The sequence below is a fragment of the Podarcis erhardii genome (genome assembly GCF_964252035.2).
Source record: "Podarcis erhardii genome assembly, chromosome: 2".
NCBI classification, from domain to species: domain Eukaryota; kingdom Metazoa; phylum Chordata; class Lepidosauria; order Squamata; family Lacertidae; genus Podarcis; species Podarcis erhardii.
Window position 1 is genome coordinate 30,015,670 of NC_138498.1, and position 22,130 is coordinate 30,037,799.

Genomic DNA, 22,130 nt, shown 5'->3' on the forward strand with positions numbered 1-22,130 from the left:
CTTTATGTGCTACGCATAACAGAACTGCGTGGAATAATAAGAGTGCAGCTGTGAAAAAGAAAAACAGTTTCAATTAAGCAACCAAAAAATTGAGCAACATTTTCAAACTAGCATAATAATCAGAACTGGCTCTGCAAAATTATGTTAGCTAATTTCACACCTCCTTCCTATTTTTGCTCCTGTGAGCCTATCCGCCTTCTCTTGATGTTATTTTTTGCATTTGCTTCATAAAAAAATATTAGATTAACAGTTTACTGGAGATAAAAATCTGGCAATCCTAGACTGAAATGGAACTGTAGCTGCATAGAGGCTCTGCAAGTTAAGATACTTTTGTGTCTCCAAATCAACTCTCTTGTAGACTTGCAGAGGGTTGAGAAAGGGCCACAATGGTGTCTATTAAATTCTTTCAAATCAGACTATAATCCAGATTAGAGTTCCATCCACAGCATGCCACAGGCAAAGAGCAGAATCTGTGGATAAAAGGTGCTTAAGGAACAAATAGTTCCAGTTGACTGACATTACTGAGTGAAGTTTCAGGTTGCAAAGGAAAGCAATTTTGCCTTGAGCGGCGGCGGGAGTATTTCTGCAATCTGTTTGCCAACAAGATCTTTTCTGCACCTAATGTTGCATGTAGAATTCCAGCTCCATCCAACAACTGAGTTTAGTAATATGTAAACAGCATCTTGGCAGCTATTGAGGTAACTTGTCAATTTGGAATGTGATGACACTTGGGGGAAGTGAGTGAATTTTCTACCATGAAGCTCATATGCAAATTAGTGTTCCATCCAATTAGTGGAGTGGAGCCTTGAACTAGAAGTCTGGCAAGTGGACCTAGGCATCTTTCTCATTGTGGTAACCTGCCAAATGAGAAAGTGTTCAGATTTGACCTGTTATTTGCACTAACAGCCGGTATCGGTAAGGATTGGATGTCTCAATAGGCCAAGAGGATTCCCTCTGGTCCCAAGAAGCTTCCAAGTCTACCCTGGCTCCGCAGCATGAGAAACCCAATGCACAGATGCACTGCTTTCACAGTGCTCATCCCTGCTTACCCATGTGCCAATTTGATTTCCTGTTTGAACCCTTAGCTTGGCTTAGTTGGTGCCTGCTTGCTGCAGACCACCATTCTTGGCAGATATCTAATAACCCAGATAAGCTATGGCAGCAGTAGCTAACCCCCAAGCACTCTCCCAAGTCCTTGGCAGCAAAAAGAAGGGGGAGGGTCAAATTAAACACAGTGCTGGGGCAAACAGATAGGTTTAAGCTTCTCCCCATCCCCTAGTCCAGTTCCCTGATGGAGATGCAAACTGTGTCCACCCTGGTGATCAGGTCAATCATTTAATGGATGGGGAGGGGGCATGGCCTTGCTGTGAAGACAGCATCACACATGGGAGTGTGGTCTAGCTGTACCTGCTGCTGCCTTGCAGTTTTGGGAGGGCTGGGTCAAGAGTGAATGCAGACCTTGGGCCAAAAAAAGTTATCCACTCCTGGGATGCAGACTAGTTCAGTTGAGATTTTATTGTACCAACTGTGCTAGATCATCACAGCTGTTGAATCAATAGAAGTGCCATTCCAAATTCTCTCTTTCTGCAAGGAAACCATTAAACTAGTAACAAACTATTCTAAAATTGCCCCCCACATCTGTTTCAAGTATATAAGCCCATGCACCCACCATTAATCTATGATGATTCTCACCATCTCCTACCAACCTAGTACCCAACATATACTCAGTGGCTCAAATAATGGGCAGTGGCATTTCTGAATATTACTATGTTTCTGCTGCTCTGGGTTTTGCAGTATGATTAAGTCTTGATCCCCCGAATCCCTGCAAAATCCAATTTGCACTGTTTAAGAAATAAAATGCCTTTAAGATGCTCTCCGTACAATCATTAATCATTCTAATTTAAAATATTTTCACCCTGCTGATTTCTGATGTTCTCTAATTTGCACAGATAAAATAATATTTGAAAATAATTAAGATTAGCATAGGCTTAGTTGTGCTGCATTGCTGGGTCAAAGTGCCATAATTAATGTTCATCCAGAGGTAATTAATTTCCAAAAGATTTGTAGACTAGACTTTATTTCCCACAGCAGCTTAGACAGAGATGTTACCTCTCATTATGTGGCTGAAGAGGTGGCTTGATTTAATGGCAACTGATGTGAATGTACATGGTTTTTTTGCTAAGGTGAGTGGCACGATAGCTCAAGCAACAAGGTGGCTAAAACTGCTCTGTTCCTTTGTCAGTCTCCATGCCTATAGAATAGGAGGAACAAGGCCGGCTCTGTCATGATGTGAAGTGTAGTAGGTGACTTTAGGTGGCAAATAGAGAGGAATGGCATTTGGGGGGCTGCCAAAGGCAGATAGATGTTATAAGGGACTTTTCGGCTTGCCAGCTAGTCAGTTTCTAGCACACATAGACAGGGTTGGCCCAGACACTGCTCTGTGCATTCAGTATAGTGAATTTAAATTTGCTGTCACTCAGCCTCTGCCATTGTAAGCTGGATCTTCTTAGTCCTGGCAGTGAATGACAGTCAGGAAAAAGCTTGGCTGGCTTGTTGTTCCACTGTGGGATGTGTCAGCTGCCTGCACTCCTAAAGTTTCCTTGGATCATGGTTAGAGATGCATGTGAAGAAAAGGATGGGAGCTCACCACTGCCAAGGGAGAGGAGGAATAACAGCTCAAAGAAAAGCTACAGCCAGCAACAGCCAATCAGGGCCAGCTTCCTCTGTCATTGTGTGCATGTGTGTGAATGCATACATGAGAGAAAGTGCTTGTATGTATGCTTCTTGTCTGTGTCTGCATGAGAGATGGTATTAGTGCATCTTTGCTTCTTTTATCTGTCATGTGCACAGTGTTGGTTTTTTGCTAGAAAAAAAACACGGAATGTGCACATATATGTAAGAGAGAATGCAATTTTGCATTGTGCCTGTGTAAATGACTAATGGGTCTTTGTAACATTTCCTACATTGTTAAATGCCTTGATCACATAATGCATGATCTGTAGTTTGAGGGCTGGTTGACTTTCTTGAGCTATGTATTCTGCATGTATTTCCTTCAGTACTCTAAAAGGGATTCGCTTTAGATTGTCCTTGGAACTAGTTTCAGTGTTCCTCATATGTGAATGTCAGATGGCCTTAAAGGTAAAGTTAAAGGGACCCCTGACCGTTAGGTCCTGTCACAAACGACTCTGGGGTTGTGGCGCTCATCTCACTTTACTGGCCAAGGGAGCCGGTGTACAGCTTCCAGGCCATGTGGCCAGCATGACTAAGCTGCTTCTGGCAAACCAGAGCAGCGTACAGAAATGCCGTTTACCTTCCTGCCGGACCGGTACCTATTTATCTACTTGCACTTTGATGTGCTTTCAAACTGCTAGGTTGGCAGGAGCAGGGACCGAGCCATGGGAGCTCACCCCGTTGTGGGCATTCTAACCGCCGACCTTCTGATCCGCAAGCCCTAGGCTCTGTGGTTTAGACCACAGCGCCACCCGCATCCTTTCAGATGGCCTTAGGAAAACAGATTTGTCCCCATGGTCCGGATGTTCACAGGAAATGATGTTTCAAGGCTTAGGCTGAAAGTGCTTGAGGTGCACCAAGCATTTCATCTTTGCAAGGCATCTGGTACTTCAGCATGCTTTGTAAACAAAATGTATCACAGGTACACAGGCATGATTCACCCCATTTGTAAGTAACCCTGGTCCCACATTCCACCCCACATAAACTTTTTGACATCCATGGAGAAGCATTTCCACAGACACCTTCTGTATTGAGTTCAGGAATTATCTTATTAACAAGTAGCCTTTTGAGTGGTGAAATTAGCAGCACAAGACATTTCTCTGTTTCGGATTGCTTAAATACCAGATCCATAAGCAATATATATTGTGCTTACCTGAACTTTCATTTCTCGGTCTGTATCCCAGATTCTTATAATCCGTACATCTCCAGAAGTCATGAGAAGACCAGTTTCCTGTTCCCAGTCCACCACCATCCCTGCTCCTGAGAAAAGAAAAAGGTGTGCCATACAAATTTATATCTTGGTACATGTGGACAGATGAAATAAGTCAGAACATTGTGGGAATGAAATCTTCCGGTCAAGCAGAGCAATCCAACACAATGAGTGCACTGTGCATCAATGTTAGAATGTGGTAGGTACTGTGGACTTTGGGAAGTGGCAGGTTTTGAGAAAAAAATATAGCAGGGTGCAGGGTGGTGGTGGCGGCAGCCTTCAACAGTGGTTTCTGGCTGGTTTCATTTGAAATGTTTTATTCACAGGAGTCACAAACTGCTTGTATGATACACAAAAGTGAGGGGAAAGTGTTTTAGTAATTATCTGTCCCCCTGTTTTTGTACCCAGGGAAGAAAAAGACCATTCCTCTCCAATATAGCCATAAGGTTTTTGTTTTGCTTTGCTTTTTTAACATAGAGATAAGCAGTAAATTGCATTAGGCATGGAAATACTCAAATGAATTTGTTGCAGTGATACGACCTTCTCTTGTTTCTAATAAACAAAATCCAATGCAACATGTGTTTTTCCTCTGGTTTCTGCACCTGGGCTCCTTTATAAGGAGGTTGGGCTGCGATGACAAATGACTCTGAAACAATTTAGGATTCATAGCAGTCTCTTCCTTAACCCAACAAGGCAGCATTTGATTCTTCCTGCCAACCTCACTATGACTTCCACCAGGGCCTTTTATAGGATAACAAAACAGAACCCAAATAACGACTAATGCACCAATCTTCTGAAAGGGAAGTACTATGAAAAGTACCCAGCCCCACAAAAAGACCAGATATCTAGTCAAAAGATAAAAGCAAACTCTTGCATTTTATAATCTTTTAACAGCAAAAACATGTAGCACTCCCTTAGATACTAACTGCCACTGTAAGGGCAGTAGCACCATAAAGCAGGGGGACATTTATTTCTTAATTTAATGCATTTCTATAATGCTTTGTACTGAGTAAGTTTTTGAAGCGGGGTACAGCAAAATAATAAAATCATATAATAAAAACTATTAGCTTTATCCAACCAAGGTCTATATACAACTCTATATAAACAGCAAATGGTATTGAAAGTCAATGAGAGATCATGCAGAAGTTGCAGGGTCGTACATCCCATGCCCCTCTCCTGATAAAGATCCACCAGGGCAACCAAGGAAGATTCAGTCCCCATAACAGGCCTGAGTCCAGACTGGAACGTGTCTAGAGATAATCAGTATCCTCCAAGAGTGCCTGCAGCTGGGACATCAAGACATAACAGCAGCACAAACATTCTACCTAGTGCTATAAACACAAGCACCTATTAAGGGTCTTGTAAGACCAAAAAAAGGGAAGCTACTTCTCTTGCCCGCCTTGGATCGTCACCTGCTAGAGGTGCTGTTGCTGCACATCACATTGCAGATCCTGATTTTATCAGGGGGTTGGATTGCATGACCCCCCCCCCCAGTCCCTTTCCAACTCTATGAGTATGATCAAGGTATATGCTCTGAAAGCATCTTCCTAATTATCATTGTCTTCATTCCCTTCATCCAGTGGCCACGCCCAGGCCCACTTTAATGTTTCTTGTGGCCTGCTGGAATTGCCGGCTGCCAAAACACCTGTGTAAGTATGGAACTTGGGGGCTGCCCTTGGGCCCTTCGTTTGCTCTTACTGCAAGCAATAGGGGCGCAGGTTGGGAGGGAGAGAATGGCAGCAAAACGGACAGTGCATATTTTTATCTGGACATACAAACTTATTGTTTCTTCAGCTTCCTTGGCAACTTGGAGGGGTGCTACAGATTCAGAGCAAGCAAAAAAGGCGGCAGTTTAGATTATAAGCACCTCTAAAGCATTTTGCGTTTGTCATCCTGTTTATGGTCCGTATGACAAGATAAACCCAGCAGGCTTGAGATGGATGATGCCTTTTCATCTTAAGCAGGCAGCACTCTAGGAAGAGATGCTTAAGCTGCCAGTTTCTCAGTCATTCATACTTACATTTTAGCACAAGAATCTTAACACTGTTTCAGCAGCAACATAATCTGCAGACCACACATACACAATATGTGGGTTTTTCTCCTTGCTTGTATGGCATGGCACCTTTGTTTACTTAGTGTCTGGAGGAAGTTGTCAGGTAGATGAGTCTGACTTTAGACTAGACGGACCGGTGGGTAATCACAATGTCCTGGGGGAAACTAAGCTGCCTATGATTGATGCTTTTATAGTTTTTTGGATCAACTACTGTAATGTCTCTTTGTGGGGCTCCATGGAGGTATGGAGCTATTCTGCTCTCACATCTTCCCAGAAGCAAAGTAAAACAAATTGTTCAACATTTAACTGCCTTGTGAACAGAATGCTAAATAAAGGAGTTAGGATTTAAATTCCTGGCTCTGCCATGGTCTGACTGACCTTGAGTAAGACATCTGTTCTTGCCCAAGTCTCACTTCTTACAACTGTGAAATGGGGTTAATAAAGTACCTTAATTCTCTCTCCTTTGTGGGAAGGGAAGCACAAAAATAATGTTCATCATACATCACTTAAAAGGAGTTGGCTCTCTTGAAGGTTTAACTGCGTGGAATGAACAAGACTCTACTCTTTAGCAGACGATATACAGATTTCTTCCTGAAGACTAATGAAAAATGTAAGCCTCTGCAAAGAAGGTGAGAAAGACTCCCTTCTTTATGCTGCTCTATAAAACTGGAAGCAGTCACTGTCTGAGCAATGGGGGTTCTGCTGAATCTTTAGCAGTTAATGACAAATATTGCTTCTCAATATGCTTATTTGCCATTTGTCTCCTTCCCCAGTCACTTGTGTTTTATGAGAACTGCCTTCCTCTGTAAGTAGTGTGCTCTGGATTCTCAGCTGCTTCACTAAATCTTGACAACTTCCTTGGCAACTATGCTCAAGAGGAAGTGACCTGGCCTGTTCCCACATAGTTCCAGGCAAACGATGCCGACAGTGATAACAACCATTTTACAATATAAGGAAGCAGGGGAACCCTTTTTGGCCCTTGACAGAATATAGAATACGCTCTTCCTCCATGTAGTGACATGGAGGTTTATGTAGCTCTTGCCACCAGAGGGTGCCCATGTGCTGAGAACTAGGATGGCACAGCATCCCTCCACTCTCAAAGGATTGCAGCAGACAAGCAGAATCTGAGATGTTTAAGATGTGTTTTTAAACCCATTCATGAGACATGAAAAGCAAAAAAAGATCTATGGAGACAGCCGCCCTTTGCATTAAATCTAACTCATTCATAAGTGCATAAATATATAGAAAGCTATGAAATGCTAATAGAAAATGCTACATGATGATGAGCAAAGTAGCTTGTGTGCATTACCCACTTCAGGGCAAACTAATGTTTATTAAAGTAGGCCTGAGGTTTCTGGTGGTTTTCAAAGAGGGAACTATCATAACATTATTGACTCATGTTTACATCTCAAGTTCCTTGCGTCTTGCGGATCAGAGGCTCGTTGACGACTCTTGATTTCATTTTAATTAAAAAAAGAAAACCAACCTTTCCATGGGATTGGGGGATGTGGGGCACAGAGTCAAGAAGACAGATCTTTTGGAGCCTTTCCAAACAATGTTCTTGCAAACAATAAAATCTGTGTGCAATTAGTTGTTTCTTATTTGTTCCAGGAGTCCAAATGCCTGTTTGCAAAACAGTGCTCTCTGTTGCAAGGATATTGCATTTTTTCAGCACTCAAATAACAGTATTTGTTCATGTGAAAATGCATCCATAGTTGTGAGCACAGTGCGAAGTGTGGCAGCATAAACGTCACAGCCACCGACTGAAGAGGACTAGTAATGCCAATAGAAATTATTGCTCTTTCACTTCTTTATATGCTAAACGTTCCTCTGCTGTACAACTCAAATGCACAAACGCCATCCCTTCCTCTTCTAAGCAATGTCCTCCCATGTTGTGAACTGTCTTTACATATTTATTTATCTCCTGATTTTACACACACAGCAGCACAACACAATACAAACCAACCTTTGAAACTGGTTGTTTAAGATCTTTGTCAGAAGCCTCTCTCTGGATACCCCTATCTTTGAAGGTGAGGAGGGTGCCTACTGGCAATAGGGCTCTCTCAGCAGCGATGCTTCAGTTGTTTTTCTCCCCTTATCCATTCATGTGGTGCTAGATTTGATGGTCTTTACTCAGCATCTTTTTGCTTTCCAGTGTGTTTTGTGTTACAGCTGGTTTAACATCTATCTGCTGATGATGTTTGATTGCATTTGTTAGCATTTTAATATTTGTTTCCGATCATGATGTTGTGAAGCTCCCCCAGATCCAACGATCCCCTCCATGACATTCCCACAGGGCTCATGATGCAAGGTACTGCTCAGGTACTAGAGAGCTTGCTGCTATGTGCTCATGAGGAAATCTGTAATGGAGCCTACTGCCACAATTTGTTCCCAAAGAGGCAAGGTTCATGACAGCCGACATATTCTCACAGACACCACGTAAAAGAACTTCCACCTTATTTCCATAAGGCATTACAGTGGTACCTGGGGTTACATACGCTTCAGGTTACAGACTCCACTAACCAGAAATAGTACCTTGGGTTAAGAACTTTGCTTCAGGATGAGAACAGAAATCGTGCAGTGGCGGTGCAGCGGCAGCAGGAGGCCCCATTAGCTAAAGTGGTGCTTCAGGTTAAGAACAGTTTCAGGTTAAGAACAGACCTCCAGAACAAATTAAGTTCTTAACTCGAGGTACCACTGTACATAAAGTTGAGTGCATAAGACACATGGCAGAAAGCTAATTTAAAAAATAATTCCTCTTGGCTTCTTCACGCAAGGACTAGCAGTTCTGCGTGATATGGAAGGGTATTTTTAAAATATGTCAGACACTGGAACTTTCCTTGTAGGATTCCCCCAAAGTCAGAGATGCATCTCAGTGGAATAGTTCCCTGCATATGTTTCAGCAAAGAACCCTGGCATCAGAAACAGCTGCATTCCAAATACATTCTATTTAAATCATGTTTTTCCCCCCCATCCCCTTTCCCAAAATCACTGCTGTATCACAGTCTTTGTCTAACTGGCGTTTTGATTAGTTCAGAAATGTGTGCACAGGCCACAACACAACAGTATCCAAGAAAAGGAAAGCTGATCTTCTATACACCGCTCCCCCTCCTGGCTGATAAATGAGCCATGTCCCTGTTTTAATTTCCAGGCAGCAGTGGGGAGGCTGCATTACCTCATTATTCATTAATTCCTGAAAATGCCCCTTCAAGTGACACTCCTGTGCCAAGCATCACCCAAATGACAAAAGAAGACTCTCTAGAACACCGGGAGCCTTAATTTACCAAGTGAAAAGTGCCTCAAAATAGAGCTGCCGCTCCCCTAATTACTTTATTTTCATAAAAGACCTGACCTCTCTCAAGGCATCATGCTCTGTCTCTGACTACAGAGGCACAACATAAGTTAATCCCACAGACCAATCAATGCTGGGATTCACCTACTGCCTTTTTAAAAAGAATAACACATCACCTCCTCATGAGACTCCTTCTGTCTCATCCATATCATGGTGGATAATGAATGCACTTGGATGCTGGTTCTGATACAGCACAAATGTGGCATGACATGCAGTTCCCCTAGACGTTTTCCGCCCCACAAAGCAGAGTTACTAAGGTCTCTCCTAGATGGAGCTTTAACACTGCCTTTTAAGTTCAAAATGTCTCCCTTACAAAAACAAAACTCCTTATTGTGTTCCTTACTTAGTAGTATTCCTGTTCTCTGCCCTGCTTCTCTCCTTGCCCCCCCCCCAAACTTCGTCCCTCCAACTTTCTCATCCCTTACTCTTAAAAAAAAAAAAAAGGTACAAGACCTGATAATTTTTATGAGCTCCTGGGCTGGGGGAAGCTCCTAATCCCACCCCAGGCCTTGCCTGGAGCTTCTTTGATTGGAACATTTATTTAATTATAAATTGGATTTTTAAGCACTGCTTACTTTAAGTGTCAGGTTGAAGGGAATAAGACCCTCAGACTTGACCAGGGAAATCTGTTACTAATGTCTTTTGTGGCTTTTGTTTTGCTAATCAGCAGCCTCATGGGACTGCTTTGAAGAGTGTGGAAGTGGTGCTCAGGGAGATTTTTAATTCTTTCCTTCCATACCCTACCCCTAAAGCAAACTCCCCCCTCCTTACATAAAGTCTGCTATGACTGGGGTGGAGAAGACAGACGTGGACAGCAGCTCTCCCCCTAAGCTGATAGTGATAGGAGAAGAATTACATTGGAGAAAAAGCCATGGGATAGTGTTTAATAAATCTCTTTCTCCTGGAGTACTACTTCCCCACTCTTCAAAGCAGCCCCATGGGACTGCTAATTAGCAAATAAACTACAAAAGATCCTAATCACAGTTCTTCCAGGTCAAGTCTGGTTTGGACCTTAGAATGCATTAATTTCCCAGAAGCAATTGATGCAGTGGTATTTCCCTGGTAAATTTCTAAGGTTGTGGGAAGCAGGGGTGGGAGGTCTGGAGCACACTTTCTGTTAGTTGTGAGACTGAGGCAAGATGGAGGATAGCCTAAGAGGATCCAACAACTGTCCAGGACACATTTACCACATTTGCTAAACTCCTTCAAATATCAGTACAACAACAAAAAGCAAACCCATTTACAGACAGCTCTGCATTGCCTTTAGCCATCATCCAGTGAGTGAGGAGAAATGAGACTGGACCACATGGTTATGCTATTGTGATAGATACTATTGGTTGGCAATCTCACATCCCCAAATGGACCTTTTCTCACTTTTTTGTTACATTTGACATAGAATAATGAATCAGAGACAAGTTTAGTCACATTTATCAGATGGGATGGCAGTGTCTTTGCACTTTATAATCTGGAGCAAATATTTCTGTGCTTTTTGCAGTCATTTTGCCACTCTGAAACTCTCCAACTCCTCACAGAAAGAAATGTGTTCTCAAAGACCTCAACAGGTGTGCCAGGCTGGCTCTGAAGCGGAGCTATCTATCTGTGTGCTCCTGACAGATTGTTGCTTCCAAAGCATCATCAGTATTGATTCTCTATGGTGGTTGCAATAAGCTGGTCTAGTGCTCAGCCTATCAAAAGGAAACCCCTTCAGCCTCCACCCTTCCTAATTTTAGCTTTGTCAGCTTGCCAGCAAGTTTCTACAAAAGATGGGATGCTCATAGTAATCCATTGTATTTGCATGTTCTTCTCCACTGCTTCCCAATAACCAGAGAAAGTTTAAAGGCCCCAACCTAAGAGAAGCCTGAATCACAGAACACACAGCCACCTTTGTTCTGATAATCACTGCAGACACATTCCAGCCCTTATCAGCTAGTGAATATTAATAATTCATAGAGCGCCTAAGAAGATTACATCAGCTTTCTGACACATACCACACATACCATGTCCTGTTGTGCCAGCCATCTGTCACTATCTCAAAAGCTGAAGCAACAGAGAAGGATTTCAAGTCCCATCCCTCCACAGGTTTCCCCCCCCCCCCCCGTCTCAGTCTAAAGAGCTAAATACATGTTTTACTGTAGGCTGGAAATGTTCAAAACCTTTTCCAGACAATTAATTGCCAAAGGCGGAAACCAACTTTCCAGATTGAAACAAGGTCACACCTGCCATTTACTTCCACTCAGCATCCCATAATTACAAATCAAAGAAACGTAGCAGTCAACAAAGACAGAGGCATTTCACGAAGAGATGCTCAAACATTCCAGACCATCTCTTGAACTGTTTAAGAGTAATGGTGGTGGCCGAGAAGCTGCTGTACCCTGAGCATGGCTGGCCTGCTGCGATCCTTGTATAAAGGGATCACACAACAATATTGCCTCTGCATATCTTGAAAACACTTTCCAATTTCCACATTTTGTGATCAGGCTCCCGAAGCGAAGGAAAATGCACGAATCTCCTCCCTTTGCCTCTCTTCCACGTGGACACTTGAGGCCCTTGTTGACAGAATATCAGATGTAGAAGCCCACAGTGCATAGTACAGACAAGCAATACAAAGCAAGGAATGGGAAGGCCAGGAGAAGCTAAGCTGCCTTCCAAGAATTAACAGGACCCAGGAGATGTTAGAAGGAATGCCATTTTAAAAACAACAACAACACATATGATTAGAAGGACCACCCCTCCCACGCTGATTGTAGGTAAGAGGAAAGAGAGCACTCACCTCCCTGTTTACTTCTGTCAAGATAGATTGAAACCCTTCGGGCCAGACCTGTGAGAAGACAGGGATTAAGGGGTTGATGCTAAGGGTAAGTTGGTCAGCCAAAGCAAAACAAATCTTAAAAAAAGGATTAGGAAAAGCAACCCAAAAGGAACAGAAAAGAACACAGTTAGAGAGAAGCGGTAGCGGCAGAGAGGCCTCCATTCAGGGAAGGAAGGAAGGAAGGAAGACGAGTAGGTTGATCACAGCAGCCATCCTAGGAAGCCATTAGCCATGAGGAGGAAAGCAAGACCGGTCTTCTTTTGCTCATATCCCACTCAGAAGGGCCCTGCTATACTCTACCTAGAATGAAAGGCACCTCGCTGTCAGTGGAGGAGTGAGAAATGAAAGCTGCGCTCCAAATGACCCCTCACCAAAGAAAAACCCACAAAGAAACCCAACACCCTGTGAGGGGAGAGGTGAATCCAAACAGCCAAGCGATGTGCTGCTCAGGCCTCACTGAGCCACCAGCTCAGCTGTGAAGCAATACAGTAGGCAGCAACAAAGCACACTTCAATAATTTGCTAATGAGCACTCATTCAGAGAGGAAGGACCATTTACAGAGGACTCTGCTCAAACAACTGCTTAAGTGGGGGAAATTAGCAGTACAAGGGGATTCATTTGAAGTCATCAGGAAGAAGGCTGGATAATGAGAGGAGCTGCAGGGTGGCGGCTGCAGCTCAGTTGTTAAGGACAGGGCAGCTTAGGCACATGCTGAGCCTAGCTGCCCTTGGTTTGCCCAAGGAACTCTAGAAAAAGAACCTGCTTGACCTTTTCCAGGGCAGGACTTGCATAGGCCACTCTCAAACACCATGGGTTCACCTTTAAAACAAGCCCCAAAACTGGGAGGAAGTAAAGCAGTGGTGATGGATGCCCGCAAAGAGGTCAGAGATGCACCAGTTGGAGGTGACAGCCCATTCTCTCCATTGTAAGGCATCACTTGTTCTGTACGGTAGTCTGAGAGCACCAGTCAGAGTCCTTTATTTATTTACATTTATATGCCACCTTTTTTCTCCTTGGCTAGATGGACTGCCTATCTGACCTCAGGGAAAGATGTTCCTTATGCTGTTGCTTTTCTTTTCTCTTCAGTGTGGTGTAGTGGTTAAGAGAGGTAGTCTTGTAATCTGGTGAACCAGGTTTGCTTCCCTGCTCCTCCATATGCAGCTGCTGGGTGACCTTGGGCTAGTCACACTTCTTTGAAGTCTCTCAGCCTTACTCACCTCACAGAGTGTTTGTTGTGGGGAAGGAAGGGAAAGGAGAATGTTAGTCGCTTTGAGACTCCTTTGGGTAGTGATAAAGCGGGATATCAAATCCAAAACTCTCTTCTTCTCTCTTCCTAATTCTAACTGGTAATACACAGGATGTGGTTATGCTGATGTGAACTACCATGTCCTTCCCCTACCAGTCTACAGTCTGACCTAGGAGCCTGCATTATGCTTTCTGTTAAACCACTCATCTTAAACATCCTCTTTGTAAAAAAGAAAGGAAAAAAGTCACTCTGCCTATTCCATGTGAAACCTCGCATGCAATCTACACAAACCAGGACCTTTTGAAATAGTGTCTGAATCACAAAATGGACACCTGTGGGAGTAGCATCCTCTCAGGAATCACCTTGAGACTGTAACCTACTGAAGCACTAACTTGCACAAGGCTTGCCCTGCTTTTATATCTTTCCTATTTCTCCATGTCACCCTTCTCACTGGTTCAACTGCAAACAAAACCATCTAAAAGAGAACCACTCCACGCACACACAAAGAAAACCCTGTAGAATAAAGGGGCTTGCTTAGTACCGGTCCATCTTTTGTTATGAGGAGCAGACCAAGACAGAATGACAGATCTGCTTGGCCAAAACAGCCAAGTGCTGAATTTATTCAGATGTTCACTTCAGCAACTTCCCCCCACTTCCTTTGGAGTGGTACAATATGAACTGTGCCTGCACTATTTCAGGTGGTGCCTGGGTGCTTTCATTAAAATGGTCATTATATCAACACCAATTCAGCACTGACCTGGAGCTGACTCATAATAATGTGCATAGATTCTGTGGTTCCCTCCACCCCCTGCCTGATTCTCTAGTGCTCACACAGCTGTTCTAATCTTCACATGATCCAAAATATTATGACTTTGCATAATGTGAAATTTGCTCCTGTCTTTCTTAGACCTAATCCTTTAACTTTTAGATGGACAATGAATGTATTTGGTAGATTTAAGCCAGGAAAGGGCATAACCAATGCTAACAGTCTCAAACCTTCCATTCTTGGGCAAGGTGATTGAGCGAGTGGTTGCTGAACAACTCCAGGCACGCCTGGAAGAAGCGGACCATTTGGATCCCTTCCAGTCGGGATTCAGGCCTCATCATGGGACTGAAACTGCCTTGGTCGCACTGGTTGATGATCTCCGGCGGGCTAGGGACAAAGGTGAGAGCTGTTTCCTAGTTCTGCTGGATCTCTCAGCGGCGTTTGATACCATCGACCATGACATCCTTCTGGAGCGTCTTGAGGGGCTGGGAGCTGGGGGCACTGTCATACAGTGGTTCCGCTCCTTCCTCCTGGGCCGTGTTCAGAAAGTGGTGGTGGGGGATGAGTGTTCAGACCCCTGGGCTCTCACTTGTGGGGTGCCTCAGGGTTCTGTCCTCTCCCCCATGCTTTTCAACATCTACATGCAGCTGCTGGGAGGGATCATCAGGAGGTTTGGGCTGGGTGTTCATTAGTATGCAGATGATACCCAGCTCTACCTCTCTTTTAAATCAGAACCAGTGAAGGCGGTGAAGGTCCTGTGTGAGTGTCTGGAAGCGGTTGGAGGATGGATGGCGGCTAACAGATTGAGGTTGAATCCTGACAAGACAGAAGTACTGTTTTTGGGGGACAGGAGGCGGGCAGGTGTGGAGGATTCCCTGGTCCTGAATGGGGTAACTGTGCCCCTGAAGGACCAGGTGCGCAGCCTGGGAGTCATTTTGGACTCACAGCTGTCCATGGAGGCACAGGTCAAATCTGTATCCAGGGCAGCTGTTTACCAGCTCCATCTGGTACGTAGGCTGAGACCCTATCTGCCTGCAGACTGTCTCGCCAGAGTGGTACATGCTCTGGTTATCTCCCGCTTGGACTACTGCAATGCGCTCTACGTGGGGCTACCTTTGAAGGTGACCCGGAAACTACAACTAATCCAGAATGCAGCAGCTAGACTGGTGACTGGGAGCGGCCGCCGAGACCATATAACACCGGTCTTGAAAGACCTACATTGGCTCCCAGTACGTTTCCGAGCACAATTCAAAGTGTTGGTGCTGACCTTTAAAGCCCTAAATGGCCTCGGTCCAGTATATCTGAAGGAGCGTCTCCTCCCCCATCGTTCTGCCCGGACACTGAGGTCCAGCTCCGAGGGCCTTCTGGCGGTTCCCTCACTGCGAGAGGCTAAGTTACAGGGAACCAGGCAGAGGGCCTTCTCGGTAGTGGCGCCCGCCCTGTGGAATGCCCTCCCATCAGATGTCAAAGCGATAAACAACTACCTGACATTCAGAAGACATCTGAAGGCAGCCCTGTTCAGGGAAGTTTTTAATATGTGACATTTTAGTGTATTTTCATCTCTGTTGGAAGCCGCCCAGAGTGGCTGGGGAAACCCAGCCAGATGGGCGGGGTACTAATAATAAATTATTATTATTATTATTATTATTATTATTATTATTATTATAAGAAAAAAACCCTGTTTGCTGTTGCAGTATGTAGTCAGTACAGAGCTGAAGCCTTTGGGTTTCCTATATATAGGCACATGAATGTTTTGCTGGAGAATTACACACACTTTTATAAGATTCCTTTCCTTCCATCCCTCTTAATCCACTCCAGCCTGTTCTTCACAAATGAGAAAGCTTGCACAAAGAGGTCAGGTCTACCCACTCCTTTAAGTGTGTCCTCTGCTCCTGCTGTTCATTCAATCCCCTTGTGAGGTCAGTGACCCATTTTTCATCAAGATGATTACATCACCAACTGAGGATTAGAAGATGGAGGAGAGAGATGGAGGAAAAACAACCAACAGCAGAGGATGCTAAAATTCAGGTATCGTTCCACTAGCATGTAAAAAGAGGAAGGAAGAGGAAGCACAATACAGAAAATCAAGGCCACAAGCACAATGGTCTCAGAGAGACAGGAGTCAGATTACAGCCCTGTGCCAAACTGCACCAGCAGTCTCCACAGCAAAGGCTAGCACTTCTAACAACAATCTCATTTCTACAGAGGACTCATTTAATTCACCCTGCACCTTTGCACAGAGTGAATTTAACTAACCCTCTCATTCCCACAGCAATATGCATAGGTAGTAACAAAATCAAGGACCGAAAGAGAAATTTAATAGTTCTGTAAAGGAAGCACAATCACTCTCCCTTAGTGCTGTTTCTTATTCACCGAAACAGTGAGGAAATTACCGGCAGAAAATCCAAGCCATAGTGGAAATCAGAAACAACAGTCACAAGGGACCTGGGCAACTCTTCTCTACAGAAATCATTTGCTCATCCTATAGAAAAGTGTGAAAAGGGGATGATCAGGAACAGCTGTTCTTTACTATCAAAAAACAAACCATTGCCCATTACCCAGGCTAGGCTGTATCTGTAAATCAATGCTTCATGGGAATATTTTTTATGTCAACATGTTGGTTTGCTCTGCTCTCATTACTCTTACACGTTTTATTTTTTTATGATGCCTGAACGTTGTTTAAAAGGAGTTGTTACGTGGGCAGGTTTTTCTTGTCTTCTCATCTTCTGAACTGCAGCCACAGACAACAGCAGTGGCAGACACTTCAAGGAAGAGCCAAGGATACAATTGGATTTGACTGCACACACCAGCCTCTGCTGGAGTCCAAGGGTTAAGGCAATATTTGCTTGTACACATTTTATTGAACTGAATCAATGAAATGCCACTTCTCTTCAGCCTCAAACTTTTTTTTTGTAGTGACTCAAAACAATAAAAATGAATTATTTTAAGATAAGAGATGATAGCTAAACAGAGTATATTTTTAGCCAAAAACAGTCACTCTTATTCAGAATTTATAACAAAGGGCTTATAGGGTGTTAACATCAGAAGTGAGGATATCAGAGTACAGCAACACATATCAAGTTGTGTCCATGTGATAGCAGGTTCTTGCCTTATCTTAAACCTTTTAAAGCATGATTAGGGAACCTGTGACCCTGCAAACGTTGCCACACTACAACTCCCATCATCCCTGAACCATTGGTCATGCTGGCAGGGGCTGATGGGAGTTGAAGTTCAACATTAACTGGAAGGCCACAAGTTCTTCACCTACTTCAAAGGAATTACACGGGTTAGAAAACTACATTTCCAGTTTAACATATTGATTGTTGAGAGAAGCAATGTATTGGCTATCAGACTACGAGTGTCTCAGACGAATATTTTCAAAATTTAGTTATGGACTTTGCTTGTCTATTTTTGTGAAGCAAAATGTAACACAGGATTTATCCCACTTTCTTTGGACTTCAAAGCCAGCTCTCAAATATTATTGCCAGCGTTGGACGCAGTATCATTAATATCAGCCTCCAGCGAACTGGTGCCCTCTACATGTTTTGCACTACAGTTCCAATCACCCCTAAGCCTTGGCCACACTGATTGGGGATGATGGGGTTGGCTGCTTTATATGTATTCCATTTAAATTAGCCTTTTTGCTTAGTGCATTTGTACTTGAAGTATTTGCTAATGTGTGTGTGTGTGTGTGTGAGAGACACAAACCTTACAAGTATGCTAAAGTTAAGATAATTTCTTTCTAGATTTTCTGATTGCAAATTCTGGATAAATTCATTGGTTTTGGTGGGGATAAGCAATAAAAATAACAGAAAAATGGGAGAAGAGCATGTAGTGGCGCATAAGGAAGTCTAACAAAGTTCTAATTTCTCCTACGATGATTAATTCAGTGCTTGTTTTGAAATACACACACACACACAACCCTCTGCCTACTGGGTAATCCAACACTGGCTATGCTGATTCTCAAATACAGTGATACCTCAGGTTACATACACTTCAGGTTACAGACTCCGCTAACCCAGAAATGGTACCTCGGGTTCAGAACTTTGCTTCAGGATGAGAACAGAAATCGTGCTCCAGCGGCACGGCAGCAGCAGGAGGCCCCATTAGCTAAAGTGGTGTCTCAGGTTAAGAACAGTTTCAGGTTAAGAACGGACCTCTGGAACGAATTAAGTACTTAACCCGAGGTACCACTGTATGTGCTTTCAAGATGCTTTAGGGTGAGATGTGTGTTTAATGAACATCACGTAAGCTTTAAAGCTTGGTAAAGGGACTGTGAAGACAAGACCTGGAGAGATCAACAAGATTTGACTTTGGTACTCTACTCTCCACCCAAAGCAGCAGAGGGAGTTCAAGAACTGCAAGATAAGCATCTCTTAGCTGCTTTTATTGACAATATTCCTGCAAATGGCAGGATTTCACTCACAGCAGACATCTAACTGCCCATACTTTATGATCGGTTCTTTGCACATGTAATGGTGTGCTACAGAAGCTCGAGTTTGCAGCAGCTGCACCTCAAATTTCAGGCTACCTGGCCGAAAAGGAAGAGGAACAGAATCACCATAATATTCTTTTCATGGAAAGAGCCAGAGGAAGGTCTGTCAAAGTTTTAAGATCTGAGTGAGGCATCGTCTGTGAATTCCAATGAATAGCTAGAAGGCACATTATACAGGAAAAGCAGGGCAATGTGAGGGAGGAAGAGGACATTAAAGGAAAACATGTAGGCAGTGCTACTGAAATGTAAAACCCTTAATGTTCAAAGGGCAGAGATTTTTATTTTGACGTATCAAACCACTATCACTTACTGGCTATGCCAGCACAAATATTTTAAATGGAATGCAAAGTGCTGGTTTAGCAACAGGAAGTTTTCAAATAAGCGGTTGTCAGGCTTCAGTGCTGAGATGCACAGGTTCAGAAATGAGAACTGTCAGAGCATTAATGACTCCTCGTGTCTTGGAAGCAGACCAAGTATCCTTCATTATCACATCCGGCATAGTGGGTTTTTTTGGTCACCTAACCCTGCACCTCAGTCTCTCAGCCGGGCTTGTTAAGTGATGGGTTTCTTGTTGACACCTAACCCTGCCTGGATTCTCTACATGTTCGGGACACTCAAACTACTTGCACTACCATCCTGTAAATGTGACATTTCACTTGACCTTCCATCCTCCCTCCACAATGAACAGCAGGAAATACTGCAAGCGGTGTGCCCAAGTCAAGGCAGGCTGAGCAAGGTAGTATGGGAAGCATGCAGAGCTGGGGCAAAAGGGAACAAGCAAACCAAAAAAAGGATAGTGGCAAGAGGTGAGTTTTTGGGGTAAAACCCCAAAGTGAGAGGAGAAAACCAGCTGCAATAATGAGTCCAAGGAAGGGCAGTGCTTAGAAAAGCCTCACACAACAATTCTCTATCTAGAAGCAAAAAAGTTAGATCTGACCTCCAGTGATGAAACTCCAGCGCAGTCCAGGAAGGGAACTCACCTGTACTCCTCTGTTCAGCACTATGAAAAAGATTGCATCTATTCCCCATCTGGCATCTCTGCTTAATCTTACATTTATTATTTGTTTTTAAAGTATCGCGGGGCAGAAATTTCTCATCGGCTCCATCAAGACCAAAACATTGTTAACAAGGTATTACTGTAGACAGTGAAGACCACTCCATGTTACCTAACCCTGTTCCAAATGATGGCAAACTACTTTTGCCCCTTCAAATCCAGATAGAATGCTAGGTCATACCTACCGCGTGTTGTTGGTAGCATGTCTGACAAGCCCTGCCAGGCCGTTACCATCTCTGGATTCTTCTCCAAGTCAGCAAAGTTTTTCCACACCCTTATAGCACCATCATCTTGAAGGAATGACAGAAAGAAAACTATAAGGCAATTCAGCTCAGAAGGGTAAGCTGGGCTTACTCAGCACCGTAAATTAATCACCATTACTGATTTGGCTCCAGCAGAAAATTCATGCTGCTTCAGACAGATTCCACTAAACCATGGTTCTCCAAACAGGAAGCAGGCATCCTTATGGAGAGATCAATTGTTATTATGGAAAGCTTGATCTGACATTTTCTAATCATATTGTTGAGTCCGTTTGCCTCTTAAGTAAGGGAGTAATATGCCAAGCTCCACTATCCTCTGCCACATTCAGAGTGACAGGCAGCAACCTAGCTTGACAGCAATATAGATTATGTATTTCCAGACGGCCTTACTGGTAATTAAGTCAGCCATTTTGGAAGGAATTTTGCTTCCTGCGGTCCTAGTATTATCCCAATTTTGATTTTGAATTGGACGATCACTGGGTGCAAATAGCATCTTACTGTGTACTCTATGCTGTCCATGAATGTAACAGTTCTGCAGCATCCGCACAAAATTGTTCTCATCAAAATGCCACCCCACATTTCCCCCCATTTAATCTGGATTTACCTGTTCTGTGGAAATTCTGATAGGTTAAAAAAAGGAGGGGGAAAACAATCAATCTGGATTAAATGGGGGGAAATAATATGGGGTTGCATTTTGATGAGGATGAGACTGTATGTGCCCTGCAGGAGTAACACAGAGTTTCCAATAAACTGCCATGTGGAAACACCCACTGAGGGTTATAGTACAAGAAGAGATGGGGACTGGATCTCCCATTGGTGTAACAGTAGCCACTAAAGGAAGGGGAAAGGATCTGATCTAGGTTGCGTTGCAGCATTAAGGTCAAATTCTGATAGGTTAAAGTTTTATCCATGCAACACTTTCCTAGGAAATATTCTCCCAAACCATTATTTGCCCTATAGGCAAAACATATAGGTACCATACAGAAAGCTCTTTTTGATTTTAAATTAGAGGCACACATTATGAAAAAAAACTGGAGAACATGTAATATAAAGATTCTGTTGGCTTTCTATTTTATTCTTTTCCTCGAAGTGTTCTTTTAGTGTGTTTTCCGCCTGAAAATGAGCAAGGATCTTATGAATGATTCTAGCCTGGCATGGCAATCTTTAAGACCAGTCTGCTTGCAGCACCTTATTTCTCCAAACCTTCATCTTATTTGTTGCTCCCTCTTGTCATTCAGCAAACATTTCCCCCCACTGTTTATGGGAGCAATGCTTTAGCTGTCTCATAGTCCGTTGGCCCAATTTTCCTTATTAAGTCAAACACTACAGCAATAAAAAAAATCCAGCTGTTTAAGGAAACAGGGAAAACAGCACTTTATGCTGCTGCTGCTGCTGCTGCTGCTGCTGCTGCTGCTGCTGCTGCTACAACAGTATATAGCAGCACATGTTTTATTAGTTTATATACTTGAGACTAGACAGGAACATTGAAGATGCTCTAATCTAAAAATAGTACAGTGCTGACTCCCCACCATCCCCTTATCTATCTGTAGAGGGACTACTGAAATGGAGGTATTATAGCAAAACATTTCAGCTTCCACTTTCTTCACCAGCTCTCATATAAATCAAGGGTGCTATAGTCAAGGTGGTAAGACGACTACAGCACCCTTTGACTGACACGAGAGTCAAAGGGAGCCACAGAAGGCAGAAGCCAAAACATTTTGCCTTAATATATCTGTTTCAGTAGTCACTGTAATAAATAAATGGGATTAACTGTATCCTTCCAAGCAAATTTGTCTGAAGTGCTGTTTGATGCTTTTTTGTGTTTTTTTTTTTAAGTCTCTGTCTCTCTAAATTGGTGATAGCAGCAGTATTCAAACATGGTTAATGAAAATAGACTCAGTAGTTTAGCTTCTTCCTGCTTGTTATGGACAAAGCTTTATTCATTAACTGTATCATAAACTTAGATAGGTCTGGAATAAATACAGATTATTATCTTTAAAGATTTTGTGATTACCTTTGCTATAGACTCAAAGCAAGAAGGCTAAAACTGAAAACAATTATAGTATGTACAATAATTTCCAAATGAATTTCACATACCAAACCCTCAAATGTATTGTTTATTGGGGGGGGGGGGGAGAAGAGAGAATCAGGCCAC

The 22,130-nt window shown here is 43.2% G+C and overlaps 1 protein-coding gene across 2 annotated transcripts in view; it reads right to left on the minus strand.

The window, feature by feature from the left end:
• RPTOR (regulatory associated protein of MTOR complex 1) overlaps positions 1-22,130 on the minus strand; it is a 328,366-nt gene that overhangs the window by 14,576 nt on the left and 291,660 nt on the right. The window contains exons 28-30 of one of the 2 annotated variants that reach the window (XM_081849518.1): positions 19,901-20,005; positions 12,116-12,163; positions 3,884-3,990 (exon numbers count right to left, since the gene is read on the minus strand). In XM_081849518.1, the coding sequence (XP_081705644.1) occupies positions 3,884-3,990; positions 12,116-12,163; positions 19,901-20,005 (260 nt within the window). The remainder of the gene's footprint in view (positions 1-3,883; positions 3,991-12,115; positions 12,164-19,900; positions 20,006-22,130) is intronic. The other variant, XM_081849519.1, reaches the window with a different exon arrangement.